Below are 24,310 nucleotides of genomic sequence, written 5' to 3'. Positions count from 1 at the left end.
GGGACACGCGCGCACCGGGATCGCGCAGCTGCGCGGGAGCGCGCCCGCGCGATCCCGCTTCTTTGACATGACGTTCAGAAACGTCCTGTCAGGAGTAGAGAGCTCCCACCTGGCCGTTTATATGCAGTGGCCGGGTGGGAAGTGGGTATATATATATATATATATATATATATATATATATATATATATATATATATATATATATATATATATATATATATATATATATATATATATATATATATATATATATATATATATATATATATATATAGTGGTGTGAAAAAGTGTTTGCCCCCTTCCTCATTTCCTGTTCCTTTGCATGTTTGTCACACTTAAGTGTTTCGGAACATCAAACCAATTTAAACAATAGTCAAGGACAACACAAGTAAACACAAAATGCAATTTGTAAATGAAGGTGTTTATTATTAAAGGTGAAAAAAAATCCAAACCATCATGGCCCTGTGTGAAAAAGTGATTGCCCCCTAAACCTAATAACTGGTTGGGCCACCCTTAGCAGCAACAACTGCAACCAAGCGTTTGCGATAACGTGCAATGAGGCTTTTACAGCGTCCTGGAGGAATTTTGGCCCACTCATCTTTGCAGAATTGTTCTAATTCAGTTACATTAGAGGGTTTTTCGAGCATGAACGGCCTTTTTAAGGTCATACCACAACATCTCAATAGGATTCAGGTCAGGACTTTGGCTAGGCCACTCCAAAGTCTTCATTTTGTTTTTCTTCAGCCATTCGGTGGTGGACTTGCTGGTGTGTTTAGGATCATTGTCCTGCTGCAGAACCCAAGTTCGTTTTAGCTTGAGTACACGAACAGATGGTCGGACATTCTCCTTCAGGATCTCTTGGTAGACAGCAGAATTCATAGTTCCTTTTATCACGGCAAGTCTTCCAGGTCCTGAAGCAGCAAAACAGCCCCAGACCATCACACTACCACCACCATATTTTACTGTTGGTATAATGTTCTTTTTATGAAATGCAGTGTTCCTTCTACGCCAGATATACTTGGACACACACCTTCCAAAGAGTTCCACTTTTGTCTCATCGGTCCACAGAATGTTGTCCCAAAAGTCTTGGGGATCATCAAGATGTGTTGTGGAGAAATTGAGACGAGCTTTGATGTTCTTTTTGCTCAGCAGTGGTTTTCTCCTTGGAACTCTGCCATGCAGGCCATTTTTGCCCAGTCTTTTCCTGATGGTGGAGGCATGAACGCTGACCTTAACTGAGGCAAGTGAGGCCTGCAGTTCCTTGGACGTTGTTGTGGGGTCTTTTGTGACCTCTTGGATGAGTCGTCGCTGCGCTCTTGGGGTAATTTTGGGCGGCCGGCCACTCCTGGGAAGGTTCACCACTGTTCCATGTCTTCGCCATTTGTGGATAATGGCTCTCACTGTGGTTCGCTGGATTCCCAAAGCTTTGGAAATGGCTTTATAACCCTTTCCAGACTGATAGATCTCAATTACTTTCTTTCTCAATTGTTCCTGAATTTCTTTGGGTCTCGGCATGATGTGTAGCTTTTAAGGATCTTCTGGTGGACCTTACTGTGTCAAGCAGCTCCTATTTAAGTGATGCCTTGATTGTGAACAGGTGTGGCAATAATCAGGCCTGGGTGTGGCTAGAGAAATTGAACTCAGGTGTGGACAACCACAGTTATAGTATGTTTTAACAAGGGGGGCAATCACTTTTTCACACAGGGCCATGATGGTTTGGATTTTTTTCACCTTTAATAATAAACACCTTCACTTACAAATTGCATTTTGTGTTTACTTGTGTTGTCCTTGACTATTGTTTAAATTGGTTTGATGTTCCGAAACACTTAAGTGTGACAAACATGCAAAGGAACAGAAAATGAGGAAGGGGGCAAACACTTTTTCACACCACTGTGTATATATGTGTATATATATATATATATATATATATATATATATATATATATATATATATATATATATATATATATATATATATATATATATATATATATATTAATAATAATAATATAATTATACATTTTCTTTTTTTTTTTTTTTTCGGCGGACAGATTAGACGACGAGCTGATATTTTTGACACTTTTTCGGGAACCAGTGACATTATTACAGTAATCTGTGCTAAAAATATGCACTGTTATTGTACTGACACTGCCAGGTTAGGGGTTAAAATCAGGGGCGATCAAGGTGTTAAATGTGTTCCCTCTGTGTTTTATAACTGTATGGGGGATGGGCTGCCTGGGGAAACACACAGAACCGTCTTCCTGCATAGCAGAAAGACACAATCTGTGTGACTTGCCCTGTTTACACAGGCAGATCCCCCCATTCTGTCACTGCGGGGAACGATCGTGGGTGGCCATAGAGTCCGCCGGACCCGCTGATTGGCTCCCCCGCTGGCCAATGGGAGCCCCCGTGCCCACAAAAGTGAGTTACCACCCTGACGTACACCTACCGCGATTTGCGGGATCGTGCCACCTTGCCGCAGTATAATGACAGCGGCTGGTCGTCAAGCAGTTAAGGGAAAAAAAATGTTTAATTGCCCAAAAAATGTAAGTTACACCCAAGCACCCCCACATATACACACACGTATAAACATAAACGCAAGCAGCAGGGTGCCTATGCCTGAAAACGTTTATTGCGATACACGTTACATATATCGCTGCACAATGAGAGGAGTAATTCTAGAACCAGACCTCCTTTTTGTAATGCTAAACTGATGACCTAAAAGGGGCTTTTAAAGCGTAGCCTATGAAAAATATAGGTACTTAAGTTGTCGCCATTTCATAAGCGCACACAAATTTAAGGTTTGGCATATTGCGTATCTATTTACTAGCCACAGCTTTTTTCAATTTTACCAAAATTGTAAATTTTACCCCAAAATTTTGTACTTTAATGCGTTTTTATGCCCAATAAAATCAAGGAAAATTTGGATCACAGGAGTGCAGTTGGTTTTGCACTCCTGTGACCCGTTTTTAGTAGAGAGCGGGCTGAAATCTGCTCTCTGCTGATGTCAGAGCCGGTCCAGGCTCTGTGTCATCGCGACCATGGAGCCAGGATCCGCCCAGATCCCTGGACCGACACACGGCTCAGCCTCTCAGAGAGCCGCTCCCGCCCCTCCACAGCCCAGTACTCCAGTGAACAGGAGCTGTGAGAACCGAGCGAGCGACTGTGTTCGATCGCTCAGTTCTCAGTGTTAGAGGTGACAGGGGACCGATACTGCATCCACCTAGGTAAGTATGAATCTGAAAAAAATAAACCATTCTTCTCTTAACTTTTAATGTATGTGTTTTTTTGTTTTGTTTTTTGCAGTAATATCGTGTGATATAAAAAATTGGCACTACCACCATTTTATTCTCTGCTTATAGAAAATATATGATGTTTGGGGGTTTTATGTAATCTCCAGGCCTAAAATTATTTTTTAAATGCTTGCAAAAAATGCAAAAACGTCTCTGGCTGTGAAAGGCTTAAAGCGTTAAAGGATAAGTTCACCTTCGGGAACATGTTATATAAGATTTGTTTAAAACAAAAAAAAAAACTAGCTCCTAACTTTTTTAGCTGGCTCCTAGATTCCAGGCAAATCTGTTAAGCCCTTCCTTAATACATAGAATGCAAAAAACTTTCTAGCTTTACAAGCACTTTAATAACCTTCCCCGAGTTCAGCTTTAACAACATAATTGCCTATCCGTACCAGTTCCTGTTCTGAAAAGTTGCTGTTTGCTTTTCTTTGCTCAACTGACTTCTGTGTTGGAGGATCTGCCTTTGTTATTGCCACCAGATCACGTCAATAGAAACCAATCGGCCTCGACGTTCCTTTTAGGTGCACAAGAAAATATCTCAATAAAAATGAAATTATTTTGCAGAAGATGCCTGTATCTTGACTTCAGGCACTGTGTACATTTCTGGAAAAAGCAATAAACGAATCGCCCAAACAAGAAGGGAGATTTTCTTTGGAGGGTGTTCTGTCACTGTGGCAGTGGCGGGATTATCGGGGTCAGCCCACCCGACTGTCCAGTGTGTGTCGGACTGTCGGGTCCATGCCGCGGGGCACGGGGCTTTCGCCCACTGAGCCTGAAGGGAGAGGTGAAAGATAAGGCAGAGGCAGCACTGATAGACTGTGTGGACCACCTCGCCCCCACCTATCCAGAGACAGAGAGAATGTTGGGAGGCGGGGCGGTCACTGAAAAACAGTCAGCAGACCAATTCAGTGAAAGTGGGGGAGGAGCTCTCCCCTCTGCCACTACCTGGAGTACCTACTGTCTACCCACGTGAGGCAAGGCATTTCTGGAGGAGGCACTGTGAACTTGGTGAAGGATCAACTGTGAGGGGGAATTGATCAATTGGCGGTAAGTCACCATTTTGCACTGCAATCGATCCGATTCCCAACCTCCACCACCTCTGCGGCTCTGCTCTGCCCTTTGCTGATCCCATCCCCCCACCACCACCGCAGATCTCATCCCTATCTACCCTAACCCCCCCCCCCCATCACCACCACCAACAGAATAGGGATGAGATCGGTGTTGGGGGATGTGATCAGTAAGAGGCAAAGGTTGTGGTGGCAGAGGATGGCACTGCCACCGCCACCCCCCCTCTCCAGTACCACTGCCACCGCCACCCCCCCTCTCCAGTACCACTGCCACCACCCCCCCCCCTCTCCAGTACCACTGCCACCACCCCCCTCTCCAGTACCATCGCCACCACCCCCTCTCCAGTACCATCGCCACCACCCCCTCTCCAGTACCACCTCTACAACCCCCCTTAAATACCACTGCAGCCACCCCTCCTCAAGTACTACAGCTACTACATCCCCCCCCCCCTCCAGTACCACCGCCACCCCCCCTCCAGTGCCACTGCAGCCACTCCCCCCCACCCCCCACCCCAGTACCACTGCATTGACCGAAACCCCCCCCCCCCCCCACTACCACCGCAGCCACCCCCCTCAAGTAATTCCCAATCCTGGGACAGGTGATCTGTCTATCAAAGTTCCCCGTAGAAGGGAGAGGGACTGTATATGACAGCGCGTGGCGGGGAACACACAGCTATTGAAATGAAAGCAGTTATGTTCCCTGGGGCTCTGATCAACCAGGCAGCGGCTCTCCTCTCTCTTCCCCTGCACAGGTAGGCAGCACTTGGGGGGCACAGGCTGCATTTGGGGGGGGCGTTTTAATGATTTCTTGCACCGGGGCCCTGAGGTTTCTAGTTACGCCTCTGCACTGTGGACTGGGTTGCAGTTATACCGGGACGTGACATTTGAATGTTCAGTTCTAAAAAAATCACAGCGGCTGCAGATGGTAATGCAAATGTAAACTTATTCTAACATTGATAATACAGAAATGCCCCCTGTGCCAACTATATACAGTGAGGGAAATAAATAAGTATTTGTACGTTTGCCCACTGACAAATGATCAGTCTATAATTTTAATGGTCGGTTTATTTTAACAGTGAGAGAATAACAACAAAAATATCCAGAAAAACGCATTTCAAAAAACGTTATTAATTGATTTGCATTTTAATGAGTGAAATAAGTATTTGGTCCCCTATCAGTAAAATTTCTGGCTCCCAGGTGTCTTCTAATGCATACCTAACCTCCTGCCCGCTGGACCCTGTTCCTTCTCAAATACTATGGTCACCCTCTGACTCTATCCTACCCTCTTTAAAGTGGTGTTCCACACCAAAAAAAAATTAAAAATTTGGATTTTTTTTTATTCGCCTCTAAATGGCTGTTGCTAGGGGTCCCTCATAGTCTGCCTCCTTCAGTGCCAGGGCTCTTGACGTCATTTCCTCTCTGCGCAGGAAGGGCTCGGCTCCGCCCCCTCCTACTTGTCAATCATTTGGGATACGTGACAGGTCCCAGATGATTGCGCGGCCAATCATGAAGCCGGGCGCCCACAGTTACAATACCGGCGCCGCTGAACAGAGGCAAGCGGGCCTTCAATCCCCCGCATCGCTGGGCCTTGGGTCAGATAAGTGTCCGATTATTAAAAGTCAGCAGCTGCAGTGTTTATAGCTGCTGACTTTAAATTTTTTATTTATTTTTTTAAGTGGGAACTCCTCTTTAACTCATATCTTCAACCTCTCTGTCTCTACCGGCATCTTCCTCAACCCTCTGAAACATGCGCTAGTCACTCCCATACCAAAAAAGGCCTCACTGGACCCCACCAATCTTAACAACCTAAGACCCATCTCCTTACTCCCTTTTGCCTCCAAACTCCTTGAGCGTTTCGTCTACAACTGACTGAGTGACCATCTCATTGAGAATAACCACCTTGATCACCCTGGTTATCACTCGCCTCAACTACTGCAACTCCCTCCTCATTGGATTACCTTTACATACATGATCCTCCTTTCAGTCCATAATGAATGCTGCTGCCAGACTCCTCTATCTTTTCTGCACTGGCTTCCACTCGCCCGACAAATAAAATTCAAAGTACTAACAATAATTTACATAGCCACCCACAACTCTGCCCCCCAGCTACATCACTAACCTAGTCTCAAAATGCCAACCAAGCTGCTCTCTTTAGTCCTTCCAAGACCTCCTGCTCTCTAATAAGCGATTTATTCATTTGGTTTGCGCAAAAGTTATAGCTTTTACAAAATAGGGGATAGCTTTATGGCAATTTTATTAACTTCTACAGCAATCGGTGCTATACAAATGCACTGATTCCTGTGTAAATGACACTGGCAATGAAGGGGTTAACCACTAGGTGGCAGTGTAGGGGTTAAATGTGTCCTAGGGGAGTGTTGCTAACTGTGGGGGGGGGCGTGGCTGTGTTTTACACATCACTGATCTCTGCTCCAATCACAGGGAGCAGAGATGAGTGTCACTGTTGCTAGGCAGAACAGAGAGATGCTTGTTTACTTTAGCATCTCCCCGTTCTTCCTCCCCGTGAGACGATCGCGGGTATCCCCGCGGCGATTGAGTCCGCGGGACCTGAGATCGGACTTGCGGATGTCCTGACCGGCGCGCAAGCGATGGTGCGGCGCCCAATTTTAAAGGGATGTACCTGTACGCCCATTTGCCTGTCCGTGCCATTCTGCCGACGTACATCGGCGTGCGCTGGTTGGTAAGTGGCTAAAGAAGCTCATCCTGCTTCTAACTAATACATTGTTTTACTTTCACCATCAGCTCATCCCCCACAGCTATTACCTTTTGTATCAATTGACCCTCCCTCCTAGATTGTAAGCTCTAATGAGCAGGGCCCTCCGATTCCTCTTGTACCAAATTGTAATGTAACTGTAATGTCTGCCCTTACTTTGTTAAGCGCTGTGCAAACTGTTGGCGCTATATAAATTCTGTATAATAATAATTAAAGTTTTTATTTAAATGAAACGTATAAGGATGTGTTTCAAATGTAAATCCCCCATGCCAATAAAAATGGAACAACATTGTTCTCCCACACACACAGGCCCCTAACCTCTCGTGATCGACCTGCATATCTGATCCGGCTACAATGACAAATGGCCCACATTGGGTCCAGTAACCAAATGACGACAACCTTTGCCATGTGCTTGCAAATTGAATGGTTGAAGTGCCCATTTAATTCCCAATGAGAACTCCGCAGCAGAAGTTGATCCAGTGTATATATAGATAAATGGAAAGCGGCAAATGTTTTAGGTGGGAGGTGAAAAGCAAATACACCCAGCATAGCAATATGGTTGAACAATGAAGGCGGCATCTGACATGAACCTGTAAATCAGGTCCTGGCATATTTCTCCGCCCCGCACACTATGTTAGATGTGCTCACAGTCCACAATCTGTTGTGATTGAGGTTATACTTGAATGGCTCACTTGTCTCGTGTGTAACGCAATCTGTCGCCTTGAATCCCAGTAACTATACGAGTTTAGCGCCATCAATAGGATGCATGTACCCCAGTCTTGTGTTCCAATCCAAGAGTGGGGGGGGGCACCACATGCCAGGAGAGGGGCGTGGCACATCAGATGATGTTGACGAGTTTTGTCCTAGATCGGACTGAAGGACGTGTCCCCATTTACTGATAAGCGTTTAGGCAATGAAAATTGGACAGGGACATACTCCCTGTAGAGCTGCAGAAAGCCCTGAAGAGAAAGAGTCTACCAATAGGGTGGAAAAGTGGAGTTGCTAACGGGTGTTGGAGGGCCCTGCCACTTACTGAGGATGCCTTCATATAGAAAAGTGGCATCATAGATTGTCCACATGGCTGACCTCAGAGAAACGCTATATGGTCAAAAGTATTGGGGCACCTACCTTTTACAAACATGAACCTTAAAAGCATCCTAGTCCGTAGGGTTCATAACTGAGTTGGTCCACCCTTTGCAGTTATAACAGCTTCAACTCTTCTGGTAAGGCCGTCCACAAGGTTTAGGAGTGTGTCTATGGGAATGTTTGACCATTCTTCCAGAAGCGCATTTGTGAGATCAGGTACTGATGTTTGTTGAGAAGGCCTGGCTCGCGGTCTCTGCTCTAATTCATCCTAAAGGTGTTCTATCAGGTTGAGGTCAGGACTCTGTGCAGGCCACTCAAGTTCCTCCACCCTAAACTCTCTCATCTATGTCTTTTTGGATCCTGCTTTGTGCACTGGTCCAAATCATTTGGTGGAGGGGGGATTATGGTGTGGGGTTATTTCAGGGGTAGGGCTTGGCCCCTTAGTTTCAGTGAAGGGTATTCTTAGGCGTCAGCATACCAGGACATTTTCATGCTCCCAACTTTGTGGGAACAGTTTGGGGATGGCCCCTTTCCTGTTCCAACATGACTATGGACCTTGCTTTGTGCACTGGTGTGCAAAGACATGGATGAGCGAGTTTGGGGTGGAGAAAATTGACTGACCTCATCCCTATAGAACACCTTTGGGATGAATTGGAGCGGATCCTAAACCTTGTGGACAGCCTTCCCAGAATTGAAGTTGTTATTATTGGGTGGGTCAACTCAATATTGAACCCTATGGACTAAGATTTGGATGCCATTAAAGCGGAATTCCACCCAAAAGTGGAACTGCCGCTTTAAGAACTCCTCGCCCCCTGACATGCCACATTTGTGTATCCTTTTTTCATGGGACTCCCTGTCTCACTTCCTGCTTCCTATCTTCAGCTGCCTAGGTGACTCCTCCTCTCGCCCTAGGTGGCCCCTCCCTGCCAGCATTCTTCTGGGACACAACTCAGGTCCCAGAAGATCGGCTGGCCAATAGGAGAGTGCAGCGAGACTCTCGCATGTGCCGGTCGTGAAGCCGTAAGCTGTCACGGCCGGGTGCCCACAGTTACCGGCGCTGAGGAGAGGAGGGGAAGAGGAGCTAGCCTCCGGGCAGCCAAATTACTGGACCATGGGGCAGTTAAGTGTCGGTTTATTAAAAGTTAGCAGCTATGCTGCTTGCAGCTGCTGACTTTTAATAAACTAGAAAAAAAAAAAATGGGTGGAACTCATCTTTTTAAAGAGAATGCGTGTGTGTAAAGGAAGGTGTCCCAATACTTTTGACAATCTAGTGTATATGGAATGAATCATCGGATTTATAAGTTCATTGTGCAGACAATTTAGGAAATATTGGATTGATATACCGAATTTATTCTATTAGGCTGTCATTTGGTGCACAAGACATTTGCTGTATGAGCAGATTGGATTTAGTTCCATTACAAGATAAGCAGGATGGACGTGAAGCAGTAGTATGAAGACGGGAACTAGAAGGTTTTCATTTCTTCTAGAAAACTTTCAGAAAAGTCCCGCTAGATACCGATTTAAGTTTTGGTGCAAATCCCTCTTTTCAAGCCATATGGAAATATCACTGAGGGAATGAAGGCCACTTGCTGAGCATACCTTCATGTAGAGACGTGGCATCATAGGTTGTCCACGTGGATCAGCTCAGAGATGGGTTATGTGAGAAGGTTGAGAGCGCCGCATCGCATGGTTCAATCAAGTAAAAAATAGTATTTTTTCCCCATGTGTTTATTAAAAAGTCACTGCCCCTTCGTCAGGGCTTGTGTGCTACCAGAAAACCCCACAATTGTACTGGACAATACCAAACCTATTAAACTTTTTTTCTTCTTCTTGTATATGCATGTCCGGGGGCGGACTGACAACTCATGGGGCCTCCGGGCAATCAGAGAATATGGGGACACACACACACACACACACACACACACACACACACACACACACACACACACACACACACACACACACACACACACACACACACACACACACACACACACACACACACACACACACACACTATACAATCACACAGTATACAATCACACAGTATACACAGACATGTTTCTATTGGCTGAGAAGGTACTGGAGAGGTGGGGCAGCTATAATCTCAGGATTTTTAGACCAAAAGGATGTCGGTAAGGGACATTTCAGAGACCGATGTAAATAAAACAGATTTTTACATACTGTCCCTGGTTTTACTGAGGCTGACAACCCTGATGGGGCCCCCTAGTGGCCCGGGGCCCTTGGGCAGTGCCCAAGTGGCCGAATGGTCAGTCCGCCCCTAGCAATGTCAGTGGCTGTCAGTTTTTGTGGCCCAGATCTCTTGCCATCAGTACAATTTGGAATCTGCCATAAAGAAGGTGGGGGGGGGGCCTTAAACTGCGGTTATTTGGATTACCATGAGGTGAAAAATAGAATTGTTACTGGACTGACTGAAGCTTTGTGGGTCTCCAATCCTAATAATCTGATACGAATGCTCTACAGAATACTCCAGGGACTCTATGGGGTGGATTTACTAAGACCCCCTTCACACTCTGGTTTTAGCGGCACTTTACCGTCATTCTAGCGGTGCTTTTTGGCCTCTAACGGGGTGCCTTTAAACCTCGATTGCGGCAGAAGAAAGGGTTAAATGCCTCTGAAAAGCGCTGCTGCCAATTGATTTTAATGGGCAGGCCGGCGGAGGAGCGGTGTATTCGCCGCTCCAAAGATGCTGCTTGCTGGACTTTTTCTTGCGTCCTGCCAGCGCACCGCTCCAGTGTGAAAGCACTCGGGCTGTAGTGTCATGTTTGTCAGTGTCTGCAATAATATCTCTATATAGAGCAAAGTACAGCACAGATAAGCATGTATTATCAATGTAATAAATCTCCACTTCCCTGATGTCATACCACAAGGTATGACACCATTCTATATGTCCCAGCGACCTTCCACATTCCACCACCACAGTGGGAAATGAAATAATTACCCAGCGGGTTGAATGAAAAGAAATTGACTGACTGCTCTTGTCTGATGTTAGTACAGCGATCTCCCCCGCTAAGCTGTTGTGTAAGAATGCCCCCACGCTACCCCCCATCAGAACACTCCGATCAGCGATCTCAGCCATTGGCTGGAGAGTGCTGATTGGGAGCCAGTCAGACACGAGCCGACTTTTGTCAGACTGGCTGACATACCCACGAGCCGAACGTCGGCCGGTTTTTCTTGATTCGGCCGATGTCTCCAGACATTCGGTTGTGTGTACTAGGCATTACACTCACTGGCCACTTTATTAGGTACGCCTGTTCAATTACTTGGTAACACAAATTGCTAATCAGCCAATCACATGGCAGCAACTCAATGCATTTAGGCATCTAGACGTGGTGAAGACGACTTGCTGAAATCCAAACCGAGCGTTAGAATTGAGAAGAAAGGAGATTTAAAGAGGAACTGCAGTCTGCTCACGTAATTTTGTACTAACAAATATCTTTGCCATTCTGAAGCTTCCCGCCAACTACTTTGCATATTTTATATATACTGCGATTCTGTACTTGCCAAATATGCTGCAGGAATCTCCCTCAACGGAGTTTGGCTGCAGCCATTTTAACTGTGGGCAGCTGAAGCTGCTGCCTGTTCACTTCCTGGATTTATACAGACACACACACCTCCAGCTCTGCAGCTCTCATTGTCCCTCTTATGACTCATCCCCCCCCCCCCCTCCCTTCCTGGCAAACTCTCACGAGAGTGAGGGATAGAGCTGTGCATGATGTCATAAGCCTAGGCTTTTTACCAGACAAGAAACAGGAAGTGGGCTGTATAAGGTATTTACTGGTAGAAAAAAAATGTTTTACTGTCCAAAGTTAAAACAACAAGAGCAGAAGATTTAATAGATGAAAAGATAAAAAAAGACTGAAGGTCCGCTGGGCCAGTAGGAGAGAGGAGGAGCAGAGCCTCATGCATGCGCAGTAGGGTTCCCATCCTGAAGCTGCAATGCCCTCACTTCCGGGTTCCCTTACTCGCAATGGAGGCGGCATGCACCTGACAGATTGAAACTTCAGCTGCGGTGCCGACATTGCTGGATGAAGGGTACGTTCAGGATTATTAAAAGTCAGCAGCTGCAGTATGTGTAGCTGGGGGCTTTTCATTTTTGCAGCGGTGGGTGGAACTCCGCTTTAAGTGACTTTGAACGTGGCATGGTTGTTGGTGCCAGGCGGCCTGGTCTAAGTTTTTCAAAAACTGCTGATCTACTGGCATTTTCACACACAACCATCTCTCGGGCTTACAGAGAATGGTCCGAAAAAGAGAAAATATCCAGTGAGCGGCAGTTGTGTGGAGGAAAATGCCTTGTTACTGTCGGAGGAGAATGGGCAGACTGGTTTGAGATGGTAGAAAGGCAACAGTAACTCAAATAACCACTCGTTACAACCAAGGTATGCAGAATACCATCTCTGAACACACAACACATACAACCTTGAAGCGGATGGGCTACAGCAGCAGAAGACCACATCGGGTGCCCCTCCTGTCAGCTAAGAACAGGAAACTGAGGCTACAATTCGCAAAGGATCACCAAACGTGGACAATAGAAGACTGGAAAAACGTTGCCTGGTCTGATGAGTCTCAATTTCAGCTGTGACATTCAGATGGCGGAGTCGGAATTTGGTGTAAACAACATGAAAGCATGGATCCATCCCGCCTTGTATTTACAGTTCAGGCTGGTGGTGGTGTAATGGTGTGGGGGTTATTTTCCTGCCACACTTTGGGCCCCTTAGTACCAACTGAGCATCATTTAAACGCCACAACCTACCCGAGTATTGTTGCTGACCATGTCCAGCCCTTTATGACTACAGTGTCCCATCTTCTGATGGCTCCTTCCAGCAGGATAATGCACCATGTCACAAAGGTCCAATCATCTCACCACTGGACAATGAGGTCCCTGTACTCCAATGGCCTCCACACTCACCACATCTCAATCCAATAGAGCGCCTTTGGGATGTGGTGGAATGGGAGATTTGCATCATGGATGTGCAGCCGACAAATCTGCAGCAACTGTGTGGTGCCATCATGTCAGTATGGACCAAAATCTGGGAGGAATTTTTCCAACACCTTGTTGTATTTATGCCGTGAAAAATTAAGGCAGTTCTGAAGGCAAAACGGGGTCCAACCCAATACTAGTAAGGTGGACCTAATAAAGTGAGTGTAGAAGTGTGATTGGCTCAGTGTTCTCTGTACAACACCGTGGAATATGTCCGAGCCATATAAATGTATTATAACAATAGTGTGTGACTGTGGTGGGACATTAGAGTGTAAGCTCCTCTGGTGCAGAGACTGATATGACTGACTCGATGTTCTCTGTACAGCACTATGAAATATGTCAGAGCCATATAAATGTGTAATGCTGTAGATCGGGGATATGCAATTGGTGGACCTCCAGCTGTTGCAAAACTACATGTCCCATCATGCCTCTGCCTCTGGGTGTTATGCTTGTGGCTGTCAGTCTTGCTATGCCTCATGGGATTTGTAGTTCTGCAACAGTTGGAGGTCTGCTAATTGCATATCCCTGCTGTAGATGAATAATAGATGAGTTCTCATAATCATAGGGGATAATGGTGTGTAATGTATGATGCTGCCACCTGCTGGTACAATGTCCTCAGTGCATTGTGCTGATCATGCAGTTTCTCTTTCCTTAGGCTGTTGATGTTTGGCTCCTATGACCAGGAAACGTACATTCAATGCACACTGGACATCAGCAGCGCCCCCTGGAAGGAGAAGACCAGAACGTCCATCAAAATGGTAAGATTCCTTATGCTACCTTTTTGTCATTGAAAAAGAAATTTCAGTTTGCCCATCTGCTCTTTGGAGTGTCTGGTGAGTGGGAAAGCTTCTCCATCTTTCACTTTTGGCTCTCCCATACTTTCTAATAAAGCTACCAAGTATAGCGCAGGGTATTGCACTCGCTTCCTGGCAGATGGCAGCCATAGTTTTGTATCTACAATCTGGAGGTGAGGGACAGCTGAATGTATCGGGCTATACAGACTCCAGTGCTTTTGGCGGATTGGAGGAGACATGGGGTAGTTGAAGGGAGCAGAGGGGGCACAGGGGATTGCAGGAGACATGAAGGAGCTCGGGAGATGGAAGGAAACACAGGGAAGCTAGGAAGGATTGGAGGGGACGTGACGGAGCGGAAGGGATGAAAGGACACATGTGGGAGCTGGGGGAATCAGTGGACATGTGGCGACTTGGGGGAGTCGGGGGGGGGGGGGGGGGGATTGGAGGAGACGCGGGGGAGACGGGGGGGGGGGGGGGGGAATTGGAGGAGACGCGGGGGAGACGGGGGGGGGGGAATTGGAGGAGACACGGGGGGGATTGGAGGAGACACGGGGGGGGATTGGAGGAGACACGGGGGGGGGGGATTGGAGGAGACACGGGGGGGGGGGATTGGAGGAGACACGGGGGGGGATTGGAGGAGACACGGGGGGGGATTGGAGGAGACACGGGGGGGGAATTGGAGGAGACACGGGGGGGGGGGGGATTGGAGGAGACACGGGGGGGGGGATTGGAGGAGACACGGGGGGGGGGATTGGAGGAGACACGGGGGGGGGGAATTGGAGGAGACACGGGGGGGGGGGGGATTGGAGGAGACACGGGGGGGGGGGATTGGAGGAGACACGGGGGGGGATTGGAGGAGACACGGGGGGGGGATTGGAGGAGACACGGGGGGGGGGATTGGAGGAGACACGGGGGGGGGGGGATTGGAGGAGACACGGGGGGGGGATTGGAGGAGACACGGGGGGGGGGGGGGATTGGAGGAGACGCAGGGGAGAGGGGGGGGATTGGAGGAGACGCAGGGGAGAGGGGGGGGATTGGAGGAGACGCAGGGGAGAGGGGGGGGATTGGAGGAGACGCAGGGGAGAGGGGGGGGATTGGAGGAGACGCAGGGATTGGAGGAGACGGGAGGGATTGGAGGAGACGCGGGAGAGATGGGGGGGATTGAAGGATACGGGGGGGATTGGAGGAGATGCGAGGGAACCCGGGGGGGGATAGGAGGAAATGCGGGGGATTGGGGGAGCCGGGGGGGGGGATTGGAGGAGACGCGGGGGGGGGGGGATTGTAGGAGACGCGGGGGAGCCGGGGGGATTGTAGGAGACGCGGGGGAGCCGGGGGGATTGTAGGAGACGCGGGGGAGCCGGGGGGATTGTAGGAGACGCGGGGGAGCCGGGGGGGTTGTAGGAGACGCGGGGGAGCCGGGGGGATTGTAGGAGACGCGGGGGAGCCGGGGGGATTGTAGGAGACGCGGGGGAGCCAGGGGGGATTGTAGGAGACGCGGTGGAGCCAGGGGGGGGATTGGGGGAGCTGGGGGGCATTGGAGGAGACATGGGGGAGTTGGGGGCGGGAGGAGACGCGGGGGAACCGTGGGGGATTGGAGGAGACGGCGGTGAGCCGGGGGGATTGGAGGAGACGGCGGTGAGCCGGGGGGATTGGAGGAGACATGGGTGAGTTGGGAGGGGGGGGGATGATATAGGAGGAGTACATGGGCAAGCTGGGGGATCAGATGAGAGGGAGCTGGGGGGGGGGGGGTCATCAGAAGGGACATGGTGAAGCTGGGGGGAGTAGAAAAACATGGGGGGGGGGGTGTTGGGGTATCGCAGGAAACGTGGGATAAATGAAGAGGTGGGATATTTTGGATTACAGAGGGAGAGGTGCTTCGGGAGCCCCCTTCCCTTTCTAATCACAGTGTGTAATATTCTGCTAGGCAGACTCTGTTTCCATGAATTGTTAATTAAAAGCCTGCTCACTATTATAATTAAACACAGAGAAGACGGGAGCAATAAAGAGGGACACTGAGAGCTATTTTAAAATCTGAAAAAAAAACACTGTCTGCTGACCCTTCCTGGACAGCCATGTTCATACCAGTGCAGTATGGATTGGAATGTCACCGACTGATTGGTGTGTAATCTATATAGTACATAAAGAAAACCTTTCTTTGGCAGAGGCACATACAATGGATATAAAAATGTCAGGTTTCTGTGATGTAAGACAAGGGGAAGTAAAATAAAAAAATTCAAAGAATGGTTGCATAAGTGTGCACACCCTCTTATATGTGGGGATGTAGCTGTGTTCAGAATTAAGCAACCACTTTCAATCTCATGTTAAATAGGAGTCAGTACACACCTGCCATCATTTAAAGTTCATTCTGATTAACCCCAAATAAAGCTCAGCTGTTCTAGTAGGTCTTTCCTGACATCCTACAGCAAAAGCGCTGTATGCAGTGCTCCCAGAACGCCCCTGCCCATTGCAATGAAATGCGCCTTTCGGAAGTGCGCAACACGGAAATTTTTAACCCATTTTTTGTGGTTAAAAGCACCCTGCAAGCGACTGAAAAGCGCCGCTTAAACTTGGGTAAAGCACAGCTAAAACAAGCAAAGCTTTTACCACTAGCAGCCCCAGGGTGAAAGGGGTTTTAAAGGTATTGGTCAGGGGAAGGGTACAAAAGAATTTCCAAGGCATTAGATAATACCATGGAACTCAGGACAGTCATCATCAAGTGGAGAAAATATGGCACAACAGTGACATTATCAAGAACTGAATGTCCCTCCAAAAATGATGAAAAGACAAGAAGAAAACTGGTCAGGGAGGCTGCCAAGAAGCCTACAGCAACATTAGAGGAGCTGCAGGAATATCTGGCAAGTACTGGCTGTTGTCACATGTACCACACAATCTCCGTATTCTTCATATACCTGGGCTATGGGGTAGAGTGGCAACATGGAAGCCTTTTCTTACGTCTGAAGTCTCCCAAAAGCATGTGGGAAAATGTGTTCTGGTCTGATACCAAGGTTGAACTTTTTGGCCATCATTCCAAAAGATGTGTGGCGTAAAAACACTGCACATCACCAGAACACCATACCCACTGTGAAGCATGGTGGTGGCAGCATCATGATTTGGAGCTGTTTTTCTTAAGCTGGAACAGTTAAGGTAGAGGGAATTATGAACCATTCCAATACCAGTCAATATTGTTACAAAACCCTTCAGGCTTCTGCTAGAAACCTGAACATGAAGAGGAACTTCATCTTGCTGATAGACTCATACCCCAAAAAACTGTTCAAGCACCTTTTGATTTTATTACAGCACTCAGAGTATTAGTATAAAAACTTCTATTTACTTCAATTTAATTCACTTAGACGCCTTCCCGCCCAAGCCAATTTTCAGCTTTCAGCGCTGTTGCAATTTGAATGACAATTGCACGGTCATGCTACACTGTACCCAAACATATATTTGATCATTTTGTGTTTTCTTTGTTTCTGTAAAAAAATTTTTGTAAAGAAGTATGTGTTTTTTTTTTTTTTCTCTTCAATGACGGGCACTGATATGGCTGCACTGACGGGCATTGATGGGCACCGATTAAGGTGGCACTGATGAGAGTGCACTGATAGGTGGCACTCATAGGCGGCACTGATGGGCACTCGTAGGTGACACTGATGGGTACTGATAGGTGGCACAGATGGGCACTGATATGTGGCACTGACAGTGATGGGTGGCATTGCTGGGAATTAGTCATTGTATCTGTTACTTTATGGTGCCAGTCAGTGCCCATTTGTTGGAACTGATTGGCACAGAGTGGGCACATGTGGATGGCCATGGGGTACATACCTGGCCATTCACATGTTGCTCACTTCCCTGGTGGTCCTGGCGGCTTCCCTTGTGCTCCAGTGGGGGCATCCGAGGGGGGGCTGCGCTGATAAACAATCAGCGCAGACCCCCCCCATCAGGAGAGCCGCCGATCGGCTCTCATCTACTCGCGTCTGTCATACCCGAGTGAGGGAAAGCCGATCAATGGCTTTTCCTGTTTACATCGTGATCAGCTATGGTTGGACACGGCTGATCACATGGTATAGAGTCTGCGTTGGAGGCTCTTTACCGAGATCAGTGTGTCGGTGCACCACCGATCGCCGCGATGCACGCCCCCCACGAGCGCATTCCGGCTGTTATCCTGAAGGACGTCGTATGATGCCCAGTCAGGATAACTGAACCACCGCCCAGCCGTCATTTTGCTATAGGCCGGGCAGGAAGTGGTTAAAGTGGTTGTAAACTCTCCCCCACAACTTTATCACATTTCAACCTGCTTAAAAAACCCTAATGGTTGCTGCTTGTAGAGGTCTCCTTACTTGCTTACTTTAGTTGTAATCCGTGACGTCACTGGCGCATGCGCATCTCTCCAGTTTTTCACTGTACGTACGCTCTTAGTGCTGTTACACATCCATTGACAGGATGCCGTGGAAGTGGCACTGCGATCAAAACCTACAAGACTTCAGATTATTTTTGAACTTCCTGCTACACCCCGTGTGACCGCATGACATCACATGGCGTGTATAGTTTGCCATCGGACTACTTAGCATAGCAGTGTTTAGCCGCAGCATACAGCAGCCTGACGGGCACACAGTATGAGAATGGCAAAACTACTGTGTAATTCTGCACTGTCAGGTCGGTTATGAGTGGTGGAGCACGGTCGCCATAGCAACGGTGGATCGAAACGAAGGCATGTGCGAGAATATGGCAAGACATACATGGAAGGGCGGAAGTAATTTGCAGTGCAGACTCGGGGAAACAATACCTAAAATGGCACAGCCTAATAATCCCTGGAGAAATCCGTTCTAAAAGATTTAATTAAATGTAAGTAATATGCGACTGAGGCTTATTTACAATGGGTGATGTTTGCTTATAACTTCAGTTGTAGAGTTTACAGAGTGGGAGAGTTTACTTCCTCTTCAAGGGTGTGCACACTTTTATGCAACCATATTTTAGTTTTTTTTTTTTTACTTCCGCCTAAAAGATTTCAGTTTGTTCAATTTAGTTGTACAGTTTATAGGTAACATTTAAAGGTGGAAAAAGTTCTGAAATTATTTATCTTTGTCTCATTTTTTACATCACATTTTAACAGGGGCGTGTAGACTTTTTATATCCACTGTATTTAAGAGGGCTTTCACACTGCCGTGCCCATAGCGTTGGCGGTAAAAACGCAGCTATTTTTAGTGGCGTTTTACCGTCGGATTTGCAGCGCATTGCAGCCGCTAGCAGGGTGCTTTTACCCCCCGCTAGCAGCCGAAATGCGCTGCAAATCCGGCGGTAATACGCCACCGACCGCAATACGCCACAATAGCAGCGTTTTGTCGGCAGTATTGCAGCGCTGCCCCATTGATTTCAATGGGGAGCAGCGGTGGAGGAGCGGTAAACATACCGCTCCAAAGAAGCTGATGGCAGGACTTTTCCTGACGTCCTGCCAGCGCACTGTTCCGGTGTGAAAGCCCTCGGGCTTTCACACTGGAGACAATGGTGCAGCAGTTTGAGGGCGGATTGCAGGCGCTATTTCTAACGCTATAGTGCCTGCAAAACGCCCTGGTGTGAAAGGGGTCTAAAAATTGGACAAGTCCTCCTAGCTGGTGGCTGAATGGAAATGATTTTATTTTTTTTATAATTTATGTGCTATGTACTGCAGCCTTGAGGCCCCTCCCACACTTGTGTGACTTGTCCTGTGACTTGGGAATGCAAAGTTGCATGACAAGTAGTTTCCCATGATAATAACCATTCATATATGTGTGACTTCAAAGTAGTCCCTGTACTACTTTTGGTCCGACTTTGATGCGAGTTACAGAGGCATTCCCTGAAATTGCGGCAAAATCGCACGACTTTGAAGTCACGGTCGTGTGAAAGGGGCCTGAATGAATTTTCCTCTGTTGGTTATGAACTGACAAAACTGCCACCACTTCTTACAGTACAGACAGGTTATAATTTAGACTGTTTGTTTGATAAGCCATCCCCTCGCCTCTCTGTTGGTCATCTTTATAACAATGTGCGGTCTGTCTGTCCACATCCCTAAGAATAGAACTAGGAAGGAGGGGAGGCTGCGAGGAGGACACCTTTTGCCATCACGTCTTCTATGTGGTACATCATCAGTCAGCAGGGGGCAGCAAAGGTCTCTTTTGCATCATTGCTATACCCACTCACTTCCCATGGACCTCTAAATAAGAATTGTCTGTAGATCCTCCCATCTACCAGTCGCATTCAAAACTGCACAATGACTGTTTGAGGGAGGAACGGGGCTGGAAATATCCCAGTCACCTTGGTGATGATAAAAAAAATGCTCTTTGGTGTCCAGGTATTAAGTCATTTTATATGTGGTTTAATTGACTGCAGTTCCATCACTCACCACTAGATGGAAATGGGATTTCCTCAATCAGTCACAAGTGTTTCTTCTGCTGCGTTTTTGTTATGTTGTGTAGTAACTGTATAAATCGTGATTTTCGGGGACGTCACAGCTAGTTCTTCCTTCAGATATTTTGGTAAATGTGGGCTGTAGAGAAGTGAATGTCAGACCATGTACATTTTTAAAGGTGACCCCCCCCCGACAAGATAACCTCTATTGCCTGTACATCGTTTTGGGTATTACTTGTATTAGCCAGAAACCCCTCTGTGCACCTCTCTGTATTTACTTTCACTCTGTTCCTTGGGACCCAATGTCCGGGCCAAGCCCCTCCTACCCGTAGACACAATTCTAGTGATGGTCAATGAATACATCTCAGTGGACAAGCGGGGAGACGGTTGGGTGGAATTTATTTCGGAAGCGATGGAAATCGGACCCATTATAGAAAAGTGAGAGAACATCAGAGGGGCACATAAAAGGGGGCTCGTCGCTTTTCACTCCATTACAATCTGGACTTATGCTCGCCGCACACAGCCACGCCACACACAGCCACGCCACACACAGCCACGCCACACTCCTTCCCATCACACAAAGGACAGAATGGAATACAACCTGTGTGTGTGTGTGTGTGTGTGTGTGTGTGTATATATATATATATATATATATATGTGTATATGTGTGTGTGTGTGTGTGTATATATATATATATATATATATATATATATATATATATATATATATATATATATATATATATATATATATATATATATATATGTATATATATAAAAAATTTATTACCCACTGCATCCAGGAAGTATTCACAGCTCTTCACTTTTTCCACATTTTGTTATGCTACAGCCTTATTCCAAAATGAATTACATTTATTATGTTCCTCAAAATTCTACAAACAGTACCCCATAATGACAACGTGAAAGAAGTTTGTTTTGAAATCTTTCCAAATCTATTAAAAATAAAAAAACAATAAAAATCCCATGTACATAAGTATTCACAGCCTTTGTTCAATACTTTGGTGAAGCACCTTTTGGTACCAATTACAACCTCAAGTCTTTTTGAGTATGGTGCTACAAGCTTGGCACACCTATTTTTGGGCAGTTTCTCCCATTCTTCCTTTCAGGACCTCTCAAGCTCCATCAGGTTGGATGGGGAGCGTTGCTGCACAGCTATTTCCAGATCTCTCCAGAGATGTTCAATCAGATTCAAGTCCGGGCTCTGGAAGGGCCACTCAAGGACATTCACAGAGTTGTCCTGTAGCCACTTCTTTGATATCTTGGCTGTGTGCTTAAGGTTGTTGTTCTGTTGGAAGATGAACCTTTGCCTCAGTCTGAGGTCCAGAGTGCTCTGGAGCAGGTTTGCATCAGAATGTTTCTGTACATTTTTGCATTCATCTTTCCCTCGATCCTGACTAGTCTCCCTGTTCCTGCCACAGAAAAACATCCCCACATGAGGATGTCAGCACCATGCTTCGCTGTAGAGATGGTATTGGCCAGGTGGTGAGCGGTGCCTGGTTTCCTCCAGACATGAGGCCATTCGCTTGCCATTCAGGCCAAAGAGTTCAATCTTTGTTTCATCAGACCAGAGAATTTTTGGTTCTTGTGGTCAAAGAGTCCTTCAGGTGCATTTTGGCAAACTACAGATTGGCTGTCATGTACCTTTTACTGAAGAGTGGCTTCCGTCTGGCCACTCTACCATACAGGCCTGATTGGGGGAGTGCTGCCGAGATGGTGGTTTTCCTCTCTTCACAGAGAAATGTTAGAGTGACCATCGAGTTCTTGGTCGCCTCCCTAATGAAGGCTCGTCTCCCCCAGAGCGCTTTCGTGGGCAGCCTGCCCTGGGAAGAGTCCTGGTCGTCCAAACTAATTCCATTTACAGATGATGGAGGCCACTGTGCTCATTGGGATCTTCAATGTTGCAGAAACTATTCTGTACCCTTCCCAGATCTGTGCCTCAGTACAATCCTGTCTTGGAAGTCTACAAGACAATTCCTTGGACGCCATGGTTTTAGTTTGTGCTCTGACATGCACTGTTAACTGCGGGACCTTCTATAGACAGGTGTGTGCCTTTCCAAATCATGTCCAATCAACTGAATTTACCACAGATGAACTCCAATCAAGTTGTAGAAACATCTCAAGGATGATCAGTGGAAACGGAATGCACCTGAGCTCAGTTTTGAGTGTCAAGGCAAATGCTGTAAATACTTATATACATGGGATTTAAAAAAAAAAATTGTTTAACCACTTCAGGACCACCGTATTGCCAATGTACGTCAACACAATGGCACAGGCAGGCACAATCACGTAGATGTACGTGATTGCCTTCCAGTGGGTGGGGGGTCCGATCGGACCCCCTCCCGCTGGTTACGGCGGTCCGGTTCGCTCCAGGAGTGCTCCGTGATGAGGGGATGGCCGTTGGTTTTCGGCCACCCCCTCTGGATCGCTCCTGGCCAATGAGAAGCTTCCTCCCACTGTGTATTGTTTACACAGGAAGGAGGAAGTGATGTCATTCTCCTCGGGGCGGTCTTTTTGACCGGACTACGAGGAGAAGACTAATAGTAAGTGTGCACCAACACTACACTGACATGTAGGTACACACAGGCACACAAACCCCCCCCCCCCTGATCGCCCCCCGATCCCCCCCGCCCCCCCTCCCCCCCCCCAGTCACAGTGTCACTGATTGCATTGATCATTTCTTTACTGATCAATGCATTCAGTGTCAGTTGTGACAGTAAAAACTGTCAGGACAGTTAGTGTTAGGTCCAGGGTAGCCCCCTATCACCCCCAATAAAGATTTAACCCCCTGATTGCCCCTAGAGTTAACCCTTTCACCCCCTTTTGCCAGTGTCACTAAGCGATCATTTTTCTGATCGCTGCATGTGTCGCTAGGTAGCTAGTTATTTTTTTAGGTTCACCGCCAGGTTTTTATATCGCTAGGTACCCCGATATACTGCCCAATAATGGTTTTAACCCCCTGATTGCCGCTAGTTAACCCTTTCACCCCCTTTTGCCAGTGTCACTAAGCGATCGTTTTTCTGATCGCTGCATTAGTGTCGCTACAGTCGCTAGGTAGCTAGTTATTTTTTTAGGTTCACCGCCAGGTTTTTATAGCGCTAGGTACCCCGATATACTACCCAATAATGGTTTTAACCCCCTGATTGCTGCTAGTTAACCCTTTCACCCCCTTTCACCAGCGATCACAGTATAAGTGTCACTGGTGACGCTGGTTAGCCAGTTAGTTATTTAGGTTCGCCGTCAGGTTTTTATATAGCGCCAGGGACCCCCATATACTACCTAATAAAAATTTGAACCCCCTGATTGCCCCTAGTTAACCCTTTCACCACTGATCACCGTATAAGTGTTACGGGTGACTCTGGTTAGTTTGTTTTTTATAGCATCAGGGCACCCACCATTTATTACCCAATAAAGGTTTAACCCCCTGATCACCCGGCGGGTGATATCAATTAGGTTTTAGGGTCAGGGTCTGCGTCGCCCCAGGCAGCGCTAGGTTAGTGCCAGTACCGCTAACACCCACACGCAAAGCATACACCTCCCGTAGTGGTATAGAATCTGAACAGATCAATATCTGATCTGATCAGATCTATACTAGCGTCCCCAGCAGTTTAGGGTTCCAAAAAAACGCATTGTTAGCGGGATCAGCCCAAATACCTGCTAGCACCTGCGTTTTGCCCCTCTGCCCAGCCCACCCAAGTGCAGTATCGATCGATCACTGTCACTTACAAAACACTAAACACATAACTGCAGCGATCGCAGAGTCAGGCCTGATCCCTGCCATCGCTAACAGGTTTTTTGGTAGCATTTTATATTCAAATCCGGAAGGCAGTGCTTGGTTTCCGGGGTCCCGTACGCGGCTAGGCTCCCAAAAAGTCCCCCACATGTGGTATCCCCGTACTCGGGAGAAGCAGCAGAATTTATTTTGGGGTGTCATTTCACATA

General features: G+C 47.3%; 1 protein-coding gene across 1 annotated transcript in view; it reads left to right on the top strand.

Moving 5' to 3' along the window:
• Positions 1–24,310, top strand: part of PDZD8 (PDZ domain containing 8) — an 84,488-nt gene that overhangs the window by 23,104 nt on the left and 37,074 nt on the right. Inside the window, exon 3 of the mRNA XM_077455447.1 lies at positions 13,835–13,937. Coding sequence (XP_077311573.1) covers positions 13,835–13,937 — 103 coding nt within the window. The remainder of the gene's footprint in view (positions 1–13,834; positions 13,938–24,310) is intronic.

The sequence above is a fragment of the Lithobates pipiens genome, unplaced genomic scaffold (assembly GCF_037356315.1).
Source record: "Lithobates pipiens isolate NorthernLeopardFrog02 unplaced genomic scaffold, aLitPip1_a1.2 Scaffold_25, whole genome shotgun sequence".
NCBI lineage: Eukaryota > Metazoa > Chordata > Amphibia > Anura > Ranidae > Lithobates > Lithobates pipiens.
Note: the sequence above shows the minus strand (reverse complement) of the source record. Positions and strands in the feature narration are given on the sequence as shown.